The following is a 14,978-nucleotide window of genomic DNA, read 5'->3' as shown; positions in this document are numbered from 1 at the left end:
CTATGAGCGGGGCCAGAAAGGATGAACACACGTCTTTCCCCTCTGTGAGGGTTGAAACCTGTCCTGTGCCTACTGAAATGTTAGAACTGAGCTTCCCGGGAGCTGCCGCAGGGCTGGCTCCTTTCCTCCAGCTCTGCGCCCCCGGAGTCCTGCCCGTTCCTCTGGACCCCACCTGAGGCCCTGAAGGCTGCGGGAGCCTAACTGCCCACCACATGCTCCCCCAGAACTCGGTGTTCTCGGGCTCCACGCAGGCTGGCCTGCAAGGCTTTAGCCAAGCCCTTGGCTTTGGGAGGGGCTGGTGCCCAGCCAATCCTTCCTGTCAGGTACACTGGAAGCCTGGAGCCCACGAGATGAAGCTGGGGTGGGGACGGGGATGGTTCCTGGTACGGCAGGACCAGTAGGTCGCCAAGTGAACCCCAGGTTTCTTGGTCAGAGGTCACCCCACAAGGGCTAGGTGGGACACTGCACCCCTTCAGGAAGATGCCTGGTAGCCAAGTGGAACAGCTCCTGCTTATAGCATTGGGGCCTAAAAATGCTACCCCATTTAAACGGTGACCCCAAAACCCAGGGTTAGAGGTCCTTAATTGCCTTTGTCTTAAATCGAGAATCCAGACATGTATTCTGCCTGATAAAGCCTCACTGAAGTGTTTCCTTCTATTTCCCCATTCCTACAATAAACCACTTTCCCTAGCTAGGTCCCAAGTTTTAAAGGAACGGCGAAGTCAAGTCAGGTTTGGCCTACAGGAAGAGGGAGACACTGGGTGCTGGGCCCTGCACTCAGTGACCCCGGAGTTGGGGTCCATAATTCAGTCCCCAAGATCCACGGCCCTCTCTGGGACTCAGAGACCAGCCCAGACCTAGGCTCTCCCCCAGGGACTCCCAGTCTGGTGGGGAAGCAGCCCAGTCCACAGACAAATATAAAGGGGCAGGGCACAGGCAATGACCAGGGGAACCCCGGACTCTGCGTGCTCTGCTTGAGGAGGGCTAAACATGCTGGGCACAGGGAGACAGCATCCCAGGACACATCAGAGCTGGGAGCAGAAGCTAAAGCGAAGGGAACAGAATTGTCCAGCCATAGGGACCATCTCAGAATCAAGCAGCAGCACACTGCTGAGGACCCCGTGGGCCGGACGACCCTCCAGGCCCGGTTCGGATTGTCGCCTCACCCTCCGTATGAGGACTGCTGTGGGAAGGGAAGAGAGGGGCAGTGGGAGCCCAGAAGGGGCAGGAGGGGAACCAGGGAGGGCCTCCCTGAGGAAGGGACAAGGCAAAGTGAGCCAGGGACAAAGGACAGAGGTGAGGAGAGAATGCGGCCAGCACAAGACCCCGAAGCCAAAGGACGAATTAAAAATGACACCATCTTGTTGCAACAGGCACAGGTCTGTTTGGAGCAGAGGATTCTCTGGGCCTCTGGCCAGGGCCCTGGGCTGGCAGGAGGAGGCAGGAGCTGGGTGTACCTCCCTTTGGAAAAAGCTCCCAAGGACATGTTCCCAGCACAACTTCTGCCCAGCCACACTCCCCAGAGTCTTTCTTTCCAAGCGACAGGAACCCGCACTTTCTGAAGTTTCAGTTTAGTCCTGATAGAAGGAAAAACCTGAGCATATAGCCTAAAATACACAATCAGAACCTTGCCTTTGTTACCCTCATGTTTAGACCCTAAACAAAAAACTGACTTCCATAAATGAAAATTAGAAACCTTACAATTTCTTTTTTAACTGAATCTGGGCTTTGTTTTTCCAGTGTCCAGAATTTTTCTTTATTCCTTACTCATTCAGGAAAACCAAAAGCTACCTCGAATGCCATCTGTTAGCTGAAAATATTTTTAGAGACACAGGAAATACAAGTATCTAAGTTCATTTTTTCTAAATATAAAGGCCCAGGTTATTCCTGAAACCGAAGCGATCTGATTCACCACCTTCGGTTACTGGCATCAGGAAAGCAGCAGCAGAAGCTGAGTGCTCCGGCCACAAAGAAGAAACTAGGGGTGCTGGAGAGACAGGAAAGACTGGCCAGAAGCGGTCGCATAGATTTTATGCTTTACTCTTCTGCCCTTCCGATTATTCAGCACGGCCTCCCTTCAAAATGACCACTTGACCTTTCCCACAAGAGCCATTAACCTTCCATAGTCTGTCGCGTAAACAGCTTAATTTTCTGACGGCAGCATGACAGAAGAAATTACAAAGGCAATTCCCACTCCCGGTCCAAACAGATGCCAAATGTAAATCACTCCATTTCCAGGAGGAGGACATTCTGCCCCAGTGCCCCTGCCATCCTGCCTCCTCGGGGGGCCCCGCGTGGCCCTGTGCCGGCGGAGGACGGCCCCTCGCCGTCCACGACCCCCACTCGGACAGCACAGCAGCTCTTCATAGGTCCTTGGGCTGCCCAAGAAGCTGCTGACCTGGGCCCCAAAGCTCTCAGTTCCTGTCCCTTGCTTCTGAGCGCCCAACCCACAGCCCAAGTCAGGAGCCCCATTAGTCAGAGGCACCCCCGATTGCATATTTGTAAAACCAACCCTTGCCTACTCTTGAATTTACTACAAAATGAGGAAGCTAAAAAGCAAATGATTCCTTTTCTTTTTCTTTTTCAACAACATATCTACTTTGACTACTCCCCAGAAGTAATAACATTTAACAATTAGGAAAAATTTTAAAGAAAAAGTTTTAACGTAAATGAATCATGACACAGCTTCATTATGCTGTTCTCTAGTGAGGGGCTGGTGATCTCAGGGACGACTGAAGGATCAAGCCAGGAGCGTGAGGGAGTTGAGCAGGCCAAGTTCCATGGCTTGTAGCACTCTAATCCGCAGATGCTTGTGAGGTCGGAAAGGGACTAGAATAGTGAACTTATGTGTCAGCCTGACTGGGCCAAGGGGCCAGATATTTGGTCAAACATTATTCTGGATGTTTCTGTGAAGGTCTTCCTTGGGCGAGATTAACATTGAAATCAGTGGTCTCTGAGTAAATAGACTGCCCTCCATTCTGTGGTGGGCCTCATCCAATCAGGGGAAGGCGGGAACAGAACAGTATTATCTCCCTGAGCAAGAAGGAATTTGCCGGCAGACAGCCTTTGGACCCGGACACAGCTCGTTATGGGCACCTGGCCCCTCTTGGTTCTGCTTTTGTGACAAATCCTGACTACTACCGGACTTATTTTATTTGCATGATAAACACATTAAATATTTTAAGTTCCTAAAAGAAATATATACTCTCAGGGCACCTGGGTGGCTCAGTGGGTTAAGCCTCTGCCTTCGGCTCAGGTCATGATCTCAGGGTCCTGGGATCGAGCCCTGCATCGGGCTCTCTGCGCAGCAGGGAGCCTGCTTCCCCCCCTCTCTCTGCCTGCCTCTCTGCCTACTTGTGATCTCTGTCAAATAAAGAAATTAAAAAAAAAAAAAAGGAAATATATCCTCTCTTTCCTGAAATCTCTTTTGTTTGCTTAGTTTGACAGAGACAAAGCCATTAAGAAATACCATGAGAAAAACAACCAAAATAGTGCACTTAAGTGGCAGCGGACTCTGAGCTTGGTGAAGGGGACGGCAAGAGTGGCGAGGCCAATGGTCAGCTGGAACCAGTGGAGGCGGTGCCTCAGCTAAGCTTCTGCGTGTGGTGGAATGTGGGGCCCTGAATTATCAGATCTTCTGATTTTTTAAGTATCCAGAAATCTGGGTATCTTATATAAAATCTCCCAATTCTTTTTTTAAAAATTTTATTTATTTATATGACAGAGTGAGATCACAAGTAGGCAGAGAGACAGGCAGAGAGAGAGGAGGAAGCAGGCCCCGCGCTGAGCAGAGAGCCCGATGCGGGACTCGATCCCAGGACCCTGAGACCATGACCTGAGCCAAAGGTGGAGGCTTATCCCACTGAACCACCCAGGCACCCAAAAATCTCCCAATTTTTATTTATTTATTTATATATTTTTTAATCTCCCAATTTTTAAACACGCTGCCCCCAAATTTAAGGTCTTGTGAGGGCCAAACATCTGCTCTTGAATGTAGCCCCAGGGGAAAGGATTTATGGGCCGGGGACCCCAGCTTACTTCAACTCCTTAGGCCTCGATAAGCCCACTTCCAAAATGGCACTGCTGCTGCCTACAGCTCACAGGGTTGTGGTAGGAATGAAACAAAATTGAATACGTAATGGTGCGTGGCCAAACCAAAGGTCCCCCCCTTGCCTTCTCCGATAGCTGGCCCCTTTAGGTAGGCGCAGGGCAGGAGTTCCCGACCAGCAGAAGCACCCAAGCTGGAAAAGCCTTCCACAGGGACGGCCCCCCAATCCCCGCCAGGCACGAAAAGCTGGGGCAGGGCTCCAGAGGGTCCCTGCAAATGTAAGAGCCCATGACTTGAAAGCCTAGTACTGCCTTGTGCTGACAGATTAAGTCTGCACAGCTTTCTGGAAAGCAGCCCAGTGATGTATGCGGAGAGCCTCGGATCCACCTATCACCGCTTTATTTTCGTAGAAAATCAGAAACAACCTAACATCCGTCAGCGGGCATTGGTTTAAGAAAACTACAGGATAAGGGATGCCTGGGGGACTAGGTCAGTGAAGCATGTGCCTTTGGCTCGGGTCATGATCCCAGGGTTCTGAGATCGAGCCCCCCATCAGGCTCCCTGCTCAGCGGGGAGCCTGCTTCTCCCTCTGCCTGCAGCTCCCCCTGCTTATGCTCTCTGTCAAGTAAATAAATAAAATCTTTTTTAAAAATTAAAAAATAAATTTAAATAAACTACAGGATATCCTGTAAAAAAGATTACAGGAAAACCGTGCCACACAGACATTTCTTTATCGAGTGGATAGTTGTTCACAAAGCCCTGTCTGGTGAACAACAAAAACCCGGGTGACAAAACTCGGTCAGGTTTGATACTGATGCTCCAAGTACATCACTTTGTAATGATTTCTTTGCTCCAAGAACCACATGGAAGGAAACACACCGACATGTTGATAGCTGTTTTCTTGTGCAGTGGAATGGAAATCTCTGTTTTCTTTTTTTTGCTCATCTGTACTCTCTAATTTTCCTCCCATGAACATGCACTGTCTTGGTGCTAAAAGATGTTGAGAAAAGTAACCAACATGGTTGGTTTGGTTTTTTTAAAGAAAGAGACAATGAGGACTGTGCTAAAGGCTCAGACAAAAATGCCAGTGACAAAATCAGGACTTTACAGAGACTGCTCTGTGGCCAGAGATACAGAGCCTGGCCCAGAGCTTTCCTCCAGGCCCCCGAGCCTTCCCTTTACTACTCAGGTGCCCCCTAGAGACAATCCTTCAGTGCCTGGTGCTGTATCCTGTGCAAACACCCCTAACCTTGGGACAGTGAGCACCTGTGCTCTGAGGCCTCAACAGGGCTTCCATCCGCAGCAGCCCTCCCTGGCCCCAGCCTCTTCCAGCCCAGGGCCCACTCAGAAGCCTGACCAGCCAGCTCCCCCGAAGCCAGAGAGTTCTCATTTCCTCACAAATTATTAAAAGAAAGGAAGCATGAAGGGAAAAAAGCAGAGAAGGAGAAGGAAGGCAGCCTATGCCCGCCCCACTCCCACTTTTCTGCACCGCGTACTGATTCTGCAAGGCCAGAGACCCACAGTGTCGTCCAAAGAAGCCGGAAAGCCTCTTCCTGAAGCTGACTTACCCTTTTCCCAGAGAGATGAGCACAGGACTTTCCAGCTCCATGAGCACCCGGAAAGCCTTATTCATGTTTTGGTAAGAAAAGCTTTCTCCAGCATCTGCAATGACCACGCAGTTGGGGTTGGAGGTGTCAATCTGATCAAATTCTGAGAGGACTCCTGGAAAGAGAAAGAGGGATAAAGCCCTACAGAGACATGGCTCACGTCTCATCTCCTACCAGGGACACCCTCCATCTGCCACGTGGGTCTGGACCCTTTCTCAGACGCACTTCCTGATCCTCCCAGCTGTACGGGAGGCGGACACAGAAGGGGTCTGACTCCCACTTTACAGATGAAGGAATTCCACTCCCCACAGTTGGGGTTTGTCAGGAGAAAGATGGACCCACCCTGGGGAACCCCAGCCCAACACCGCCATTACCCCAGGGGTTCCTGTCCAATCCCACAGAAGGGAACCCATAGTTCTGCAAGCGAGAAGCAACATTTGCCAAGAAGACACAGATTCCTGAATGCAGGGTGAAATGAGGCTGCTGGAAACCTTTGTAGGGTCTGTACTGCTGGATCCACACTGTAAGCATTCCAGCCCAACCCCATGGAAGACAGGAGAGCCTCGAGTTACACATGTGCTGGAAGGAGTAGCCGCTGACCTCCCACCGCCCCTCTGTTCACCGAGCCCCTTAGCAAAGCCTCTTCCTCCTTTCCTTCTCTGCCCTCCCCTATTTTATCTTATTTTATTTTTTTTTAAAGATTTTATTTATTTGTCAGAGAGAGAGAAAAAGCAGGGGGAATGGCAGAGAGAGAGGGACAAACAGACTCCCTACTGAACAAGGAGCCCGATGCCGGGACTCGATCCCAAGACCCTGGGATCATGACCTGAACCAGAGGAAGACTTTTTTTTTTTTTAAAAAGATTTTATTTATTTATTTGACAGAGAGATAGCACAGGCAGGCAGAAGGAGAGGGAGAAGCAGGCTCCCCACTGAGCAGGGAGCCCGAGGCAGGGCTCAATCCCAGGACCCCGGGATCATAACCTGAACCAGGGGCAGATGCTTAACCAACTGAGCCACCCAGGCATCCCCCAAAGGCAGACATTTAACTGACTGAGCCACCCAGGAACCCCTGTCCTCCCCAATTTTATTTTTTTTTTAATTTTTTAAAAGATTTTATTTATTTCTTTGACAGACAGAGATCACAAGTAGTAGGCAGAGAGGCAGACAGAGAGAGGAGGAAGCAGGCTCCCTGTGGAACAGAGAGCCCGATGTGGGGCTTGATCCCAGGACCCTGGGATCATGACCTGAGCCGAAGGCAGAGGCTTAACCCACTGAGTCACCCAGGCACCCCTCTCCCCAATTTTAAATTAAAATCCGAGAACATTGCAAGGATAAACTAAGTTGTCAGCCTTATGCCCTCCATTGCTTAGGACGAACTGTATTCTCACCTATCTTGGTCTTAGATGTTGACCTTGCTGAATTAAAAAATGGAAGTAACTGCATGATACCACTTCCTACTTGGCAGAACGGCAAGAATTAAAAAGACAGGCACCGCCAAGCGCTGGTGGGGAAGCAGAGCGGCTGTAAGAGCCGGCTGGCCAGCACGTGAAATGATACAGCCCTCTGGGGAGAGGCTAGCAGTTTCCGATAAAACTCAACAGCCACCTACCCTCTGACCCAGCAATTCAGTCCTAGGTATTTATCCAAAAGAACTCCATAGAAACATTCATAGCAGATCCTACATTCATAGCAGTCCTAATGGCCTAAAGTTGTTAACAGCCAGGTGTTCATCAACAGGGGACTGGACAAAGCCTGGTATGTTCACTTAATGGAACAGGACTCCGCAACAAAGAAGAAAAAACCTACTGATAACCCACAACCGTACAGATACGTCCCAACAACAGTATGTTGAGGCTGCTCAGACCCGGCAGATTCCAAAGAAAGGCGGTCCTCAGGGAACCTGGGTGGCCCAGGCGGCTAAGCATCTGCATTTGGCTCAGATCATGATCTCAGGGTCCTGGGATCGAGCCCCAGGCTGGGCTCTGCACTCAGTGCAGAGTCTGATTCTCCCTCTCCCTCTGCCCCCTTCATGCACCCTCTCTCTCTCTCAAATAAATACAATCTTAAAAAGGAGAGAGAGAAAGAGTTTTTGTATGCCTGAGGCCCTGGGAGGCCAGAGACTGAGTAGCCAAGGTCGGTCCACAGGCGCTGCGTGCCTCTCCGACCAACCCCTACTCAAAACCCTAGACACCAGGCTCCAGTGGGCTTCCCTGGGTGATGACACATTACACGTACGGTCACACATCTCGGCTGGGAGAATTAAGTCATCTCGGAGACTTCCCAGGCGAGGACCACTGAAAGGTCATGCCTCATTCTCCTAGAGTTCACCCCCGCCTCTCCTCCCTTTGCCGAGTTCAATCTGTGTTCCTTCACCGCAGTAAACCCTAACTGAGTCTGGCAGCTCTTCTGGGCCCTGCAGGTCCTTCCAGCAAATCGTCAAGCCTGAGGGTGGTCCGCAGGGCCCCGGCACAACTAGAAGCTGCAGGATTCTATTTATACAAAAATCTAAATGAGGCAAACTTCTCATGATGAAACAAATGAAAATGCCTCCAAGGGGGTTAGGGATGGGGAGTGACGTGCCAGTAAAGCTCTTGTTATTGGCATCAAGACAGGGCTAGGGACACACAGATGGATGCATCTGACAGAACTCAGCAAAAGCGCACCTGAGATTCCTGCATTTCATTGTACATAAATTTTGTATCAAAAGAAAAAATTATAAACAGACATTGAACTCCAGTTAAGTGCTAAAGCGTTTTGGGGACATGTATCAGTGTCTGCTATTTACCTTGAAATGCATCAAAAAGATAAGAAAAGCGGGAGCCTGGGTGGTGTAGTTGGTTAAGTATCCAACTCTTGGTCTCAGGGTCCTGGGATCGAGCCCCGCATCAAGCTCCGCGCTCAGTGCAGCGTCTGCTTAGGGTCCCTCTCCCTCTCCCCGCTCCTCCCCCCACCAGCACGCAAGCACTCTCTCTCCCTCGAATAAATAAATCTTAAGAAGGAAAAAAAAAGTAAGATGAAAAGATGGACAGAGGAATAGGTAGACATAATAAAACATCAGAGTAAAACATCACTAGTAAAGCCAAGGAGACCACATACAAATTATTCTGAGCACAATTCTTTCAGCTTGGCTGTATGTTTGAAAATGTCATAATAAAATGTTGGGGGTGGAATTCATCAACAGTAAAACTTGGGAAAAGATTCCAAGTCTGGAGACAGGCATATTAATGGAAGAGAGATGCAGGGGTATGGCTGAGGAGGGCACCGGGCTTCCCCTCCGGCTTGCACAAGCTCCCGTAGCGATCAATGCCCCTCTGGACAAACACTGAATCTCCTTCCCCTTCCCAGCACATTTCACCCCATTCCTCCCTCTGCCCCGGGGGTGGGGATTTTCTTTCTTAAGTTCTTCTCCTTCCTTGAGGACCTGTTCTGAAGACATTGGCAGAGATCCTAGATCACAGAGGAAGGGTTTTGAGAAAGAGGCTTTCTAAAGGCTGGGCATATTGCCCTCAACCGGCACCAGAGCTCTGGATTGGACACTCGAGCCTTTCAGGGAGCTCTCTCAAGCTTGGGGGGGACCCCTCTCCTGCCAGGAGGCAGAAGAATATGCTTGCTTCTGCCGTGGTTTGTAAATAAAAATACCCAGTGCAGGGAAAGAAGGAGGGCTCAGTGCAATGACAGGGAAGTGTCCTGAATTCCGAAGCTCTGCTTATGTGTCTTCTTTTTAAATATTCAGAAGGCACCCAATAATACCGCTCCTTCCACTTCCCAGAAAAACTCCCCAAGGAGGGTCAAAATGTCTCTTTCGTTGCATTCAGACAAAGATCAGGATATAAACCTTGTGCCATTTGCCAGAAAGTAGGGCTGGTTTTCACAAATAGAGATCAAGTTTAGGGTTGGGGGACGGTGGAGGGGGAGGTAGGGGGAGTGGGGGATGGGGTGTGGCAGACAGAAACCTACAGACTTCAGTGGAGCCCCTCAGCCTCCTTCCCCGCCCATCTCCTGCCCCACAAGCCCTAGAAGCTAGGAGTTTGCCCCTGTGGCGATTCCCTGCCCCTCTGGTCCATTCTAGATCAAAGAAATCAGGCTCAGAGGTTTCCTCCTTGGAAACTGTTCCATCTGGAACCTGCTTCTAAAGACCCTCCAGTACTCAGCCAGGGGTGGAAGGGGACTTGTCCGCAGCAGGGAGCCCACGAGGTTTCCATCCCACAGGCCTATGAGCACCAGCGGCAGGTGCCAAGCGTTCGAGTCCTCCCCAGTGGTCTGGCCCAGGTCAGAAGGACGCCCTCCCTTGGCCCCCACCTGGAAAGGAGGCACCGTCACCCCGACCAAGCCCAGGGCCCGGCAGGCCTACCATCCTGGACAAGCAGGTGTGGCCGCAGGCCTCGCTCCTTCAGGATCAGAGAGGCGGCTGGGGCGGGGGCAGTCACCTCGCTCTCGGAGATGTCGAAGCCGTGGCGCCGAAGCAGCCCCACCAGGTCTCCCCGGGATTTCTGCGAGTCGTTGGTGCAGAACCTCACCTTCAGCTGTGACCGCTTCAGTCTGGAAGTGGGAACACGACAGGCAGAGGGTGCCGTCAGCACTTGGAGCACTGGGCCTCCGGGGAGGAAGCTGGAAAGTCACTTCCCAAGGGCAATCAGGACCGCCAACGTGGGCCAGACCACGGTGGCTCCCTGAAGCCAGTTTCGGCTGACCCCGGGGTCTGGACGGGAGCTGCTGAGCTGGAGCTGACCCTTTCCAGGGAACCCCGACCCTGCCCACAACCCTCCTTTCCATCTGCACTGAGCCTGTTGCTGGGGACATGTCCCCACTCCCTCGGCCTGGGACACCCCACCTGGGACATATCTCTGTCCCCACTCCCGTGGCCTGAGATACCCCCCCCCACCTCTTCATCTGACACACAACTCTGGCCTTCACCTGGGACACATTTCCTTCACTCCTTCTACCTGTGACACACACCCACGCTGTGCCTGGGACACATCTCTGTTCCTTCTCCTGGGACACATCTCCACTCCTGCCTGGGACATGGCACCTCTCTACATGTGCCGATTCTCCCACCTCCCAAGACGCACCGGACATCTCCCCTCCATCACTCCGTCCCTCTCGGCCTGGCTAGAGATCTCCCATGAACGTCCGCAGCAGTTTCTCCGGACCGTTCCACCGTGATCAGCACTTCCACTGGGCACGGGGCTACGTGTGCCTAATTACCTCCGCATCCATATTTCCCCTAAGAACAAAGGCTGAGACACCAAGTTTGCGTGTGTCTTCTCATTGCTGTCGCCAAAGAAAAGTTTGCCAGATGGTCATCAGGTATAGGAACGATCCCGGGATGGACAGATAGGACCCAGGTAGCCCCTGCAAGCCCAGGATTAACCTAACAAGACCCTGAGACCTAGCCGTGCCCACATTTCTTCTCTCCTGAGCTCCCAGGACCCCGGCTGCACTTGGCCAGGTTCTCGGAATGCAAACCACAAGCAGATGCCGAAAGAGGTCCCAAACGCTATAATATCCAACCCTCCCGCAACACTAAGTGCCTGGCTGGGGACCAGTGCACAGAATTGTAACCTTGACCACAGGCAGGCTCCGGCTGGAGCCACAGGGAGGTGCTTTGAAGGACTGGAACAGGATGAAGAGGCAGGTGGGGGCCAGGAGGCAAAGAAACAGCCTCCAACAGAGGGAAGAGTGGACTCGGGATGCGCAGGAAAAGGGGCTGGCACAGCGGAGCCCACAAGCCAGGGACCCATTCTGATGGCAGATGTCCCCATGGGTCCAGAACACACAGCCCTCCCTAGACAAGCCAGAGCAAGACGGCAGTCCTACTTGGGGCGCCTGGGTGGCTCAGTGGGTTAGAGCCTCTAACTTCGGCTCGGGTCGCGATCCCAGGGTTCTGGGATCGAGCCCCGCATCGGGCTCTCTGCTCAGCGGGGAGCCTGCTTCCTCCTCTCTCACTCTCTGCCAGCCTCTCTGCCTACTTGTGATCTCGCTCTCTGTCAGATAAATAAATAAAATCTTAAAAAAAAAAAAAAGACGGCAGTCCTACTCGACATCTGCACAGAGTCGCAGTGTGGCATCACGGAACAGACGCCAGGCTACAAGTCAGGAGGTCTGGGAAACGTTAGGAAAACTAACCTGAGGGCACTAACTGTCCCCTCGCGCTGTTTGCAAACAGGTCTCTGACACAGCCATGCCCGCGGTCTCCAAATGTGCAGAAGACACCTTACTTTTCAGCCATCCTTTCAACTTTTACATTTTTATAATATAAATAATATATCTGATCCAGTGTTAAGTGCATAATTTATCATTTAGCATTTATCAATAAATACCCTGTATAAGAGATACGTGTTCCAATTTTGTGCTCTTGTGCAGAGGCAACACACAGAGTAGACCCAGTTACTCAGAACTATGGACTTGAAATCAACCTCTGTTTGGCCAAATAAGGGAGACCCCCGGTAAAAATGCAACTCTGTCTCAACCCTGGCAGTGACATGCTTTCTATCCTGCTTTATGAGTGAGGACACTGAGTCTCGGAAGGTCAGGAACTTTCTATTCCTCTTCCTGGATCTGAGACACTAGGGACATGGGCTAAGTTCTACTTGACCCCAACACGGATCCTGGAACCGATATGGAGTCAGAAACAGGAAGCACACACCGTAGCCACCCTACAAAGCCAAAGGTAGGAAAGGTCTCCTCCCAGGATGGGGTCTCAGAAAAGGCTTCTCAGAAGAGCCAGATCCAACTCGAATCTTGAAGAACTGATTAGGCAGCGGGGGGGGGGGAACAGAGGGAGAAACAGGTGCAGTATAGGCCCTGGTCGCGTTCAGAATCTTTGAGCAGCCTTGGGTAAATTGAAGCTGGGCCAGAAAATGAGGCTGAAGAGGAGGGTCACTGAGCGGGTAGGGGTGCCTCAGGCAATCTGTTCCATCCCGGGGTGGAGGGAGCTCCAAATTCAATGCTCCTTAGTGATAACAGAACTCGGAAAAGGTGGCAGGTCTGTCCAGTGTCCCCCTCTCTACCCTGTGTCACACTGTCCTTATCCTAGCTCTGGCTGTATTTTTCTTCCTTTGTAACGTTAGCCAAGATCTCCAAGTGTCTGACTTATATCTTTGTTTATTGTTTCTCTCCCAGACCTATGGGCTCCATGAGGTCAGCAGTGACATCTGGTCCATTCTCCTCGGCATCCGTGCTTCACACTGGGCTGGTACACGGCAGGCTCCCGTTTGCTGAATGACCGAGTAACGGAAAATCCAAATGACAGCCGGTGAGAGGGAACCTTCCTTAGAACCACACTGACCACACCTACTGCCGCTCCCAAGGGTGCCCCTGTAGCCCCCTTCCAAGCCCCGTTGGACACAGGCAGGTGCTCCTTCGTTGTGACGACCCTCCAAGCCCTGGAGCTGACAAGTGCCACCTGAAAAGAAATCTGTAGACTGACCAACAACAGAGTGAACACACACTTTGAGGCTAACCATGTCTTAATCAACAGCCCAGGTGGTTCAGTCCTTTCTTAATATTTGTCTTTCCTAATCAGAGAGTTATGAATGATCAATTACGCTTAGTGGTTAATTGCCCTTCATAAAGACAGCTTTTGTATTTTTAAATTAGGCAGTTAATATATTGTAACTAATAGCATCACCTTGTGCATCACAGACAGATCTTCATTGATTGGCACCGGGAATGTGTGATTCGCACCCAAATTAATGGAGCAGTTGAGTGAAGAAGTGCACGGGTGTCCGGGGACTAATTATTGCTAATGAATTATGATGTGACCTTCTCAGAACAGTGAACAATCGGTGTGACAGTGAGATGACAGTGCCTCACATCTGCTATTCAGAACGCGACTTCAGATGCCGCTGACAAACGTGTAAATAACACAACTCACTTCGGGACACTTCAGCCACGGGTCTCCTTTGAAATAACTACCGAAGTTCCTAAGACATGTATTTAAAATCAAAGTACTCGTTTTAGGATCAAATCAGCCCTTGAAAAACATCTAGTGCAAAACGTGTGGGGAGTCCCCCCCCTGTGGCTCTGTTCATCCATGCCCCCCCACTGACGGCACCCCCTTTCTGACCATTTGGGATGAGTCCCAAGTCCCCTCTATTTCTCGTAGTCACTGAAAATTATAAAAGCATGGTTTATTAGCGGAGTAAAGCGTGACTACAACATTACATTAAGTCCTGCCTCGGGACTCAGTGTCTGGGACTTGATTTGGTCCAGAACCACATGCTTTCTTTCCTACACATGTCCCCGGGCCAGTGCCCGGCGCACAGTCAGTGCAGAGCACCAGCTGCCTGAGTACTGAGCCCAGCGACCAGCACCACTGTCCCCATTCTAGAGATGCCAAAACGGAGGCTCTGAGGGGCAGAGACCGATAAAACCACACAGCTGGTAAGCAGCAGAGCCCGCAGGCTGTAAACCGGCCCGGTGCGGGGCGGGGCGGGGGGGGGGGGCGAAGGCAGCTACGTGCTGGCGTGTGCAGACCTGCATGTTTCCAGTAAAGGGAGTACTGTGCCCCCGGCAAGACCCAGGTCCAGGTGCGTGCGGGGCACACATGAGTGTGTATGGGGGAGAGAGTGAGAGGTGAGTGGTCAGCAATGAAGGGAAGGCCCTGAACGGCCACTGCTGTGGACCGAGCTGCATTACACACACACACACACACACACACACACACACACACACACAAACACACCTGCCTGGCAGATCCCTGTGTTAAAGCCCTGAGGAGGCAAGGAGGGCTAAGTGAGGTCGTCAGGGTGGGGGTGTGAGAGGACAGGGATTACTGTCCTTAGGCCACCAGCGGGGGCGCCTGGGTGGTTCAGTCAATTAAGCGTCTGCCTTTGGCTCAGATCACGATCTCAGGGTCCTAGGATCAAGCCCATCCGGTTCCCTGCTCAGCTGCTCCGCGGGAAGTCTGCTTCTCTCCTCTTCTCCCAAGAATGCCTGGCACACGTGTCCTCCCACAGGACCCTGACATCCCACAGTGGAGTGCAGACCAGATCGTCCCTCTGAGACCCTGGCCACCACTTCAGCCCACTGCCCCCTTCCCAGGAGTCCCACGGGAGTGGGATTTGCCCCCACATCCTGTGGCCACGCCGGATCTTTGAACTGACCTTTACCTCATCCCAGCAGGACAGGACAAACCCGCCTGGTGCAATTACTGTGCGTCACACGAACTGGTCCCCTGCAAATCACCTCGGACCTCACACAGCTGCTGGCTGTCGGCATCTGCCAGGGGCGCTCACCCGAAAATAATGGAAACCCTCTCATTATGGCTCCGAAGCAGGTAGAGCGCTAAGGCGATTACTGGACATCCTGACCGACCTT

General features: G+C 51.7%; 1 protein-coding gene across 2 annotated transcripts in view; it reads right to left on the bottom strand.

Moving 5' to 3' along the window:
• Nucleotides 1-14,978, bottom strand: part of LOC122901197 (phospholysine phosphohistidine inorganic pyrophosphate phosphatase) — a 121,458-nt gene that overhangs the window by 94,277 nt on the left and 12,203 nt on the right. For both annotated transcript variants that reach the window (XM_044240693.1, XM_044240694.1), the window contains exons 2-3: nucleotides 10,009-10,196; nucleotides 5,617-5,770 (exon numbers count right to left, since the gene is read on the bottom strand). In XM_044240693.1, the coding sequence (XP_044096628.1) occupies nucleotides 5,617-5,770; nucleotides 10,009-10,196 (342 nt within the window). The remainder of the gene's footprint in view (nucleotides 1-5,616; nucleotides 5,771-10,008; nucleotides 10,197-14,978) is intronic.

Source organism: Neovison vison, chromosome 2 (assembly GCF_020171115.1).
Source record: "Neovison vison isolate M4711 chromosome 2, ASM_NN_V1, whole genome shotgun sequence".
Classification (NCBI taxonomy): Eukaryota; Metazoa; Chordata; class Mammalia; order Carnivora; family Mustelidae; genus Neogale; species Neogale vison.
The sequence above is the reverse complement of the archived record's forward strand: the minus strand, read 5'-3'. Positions and strand labels throughout refer to the sequence as shown.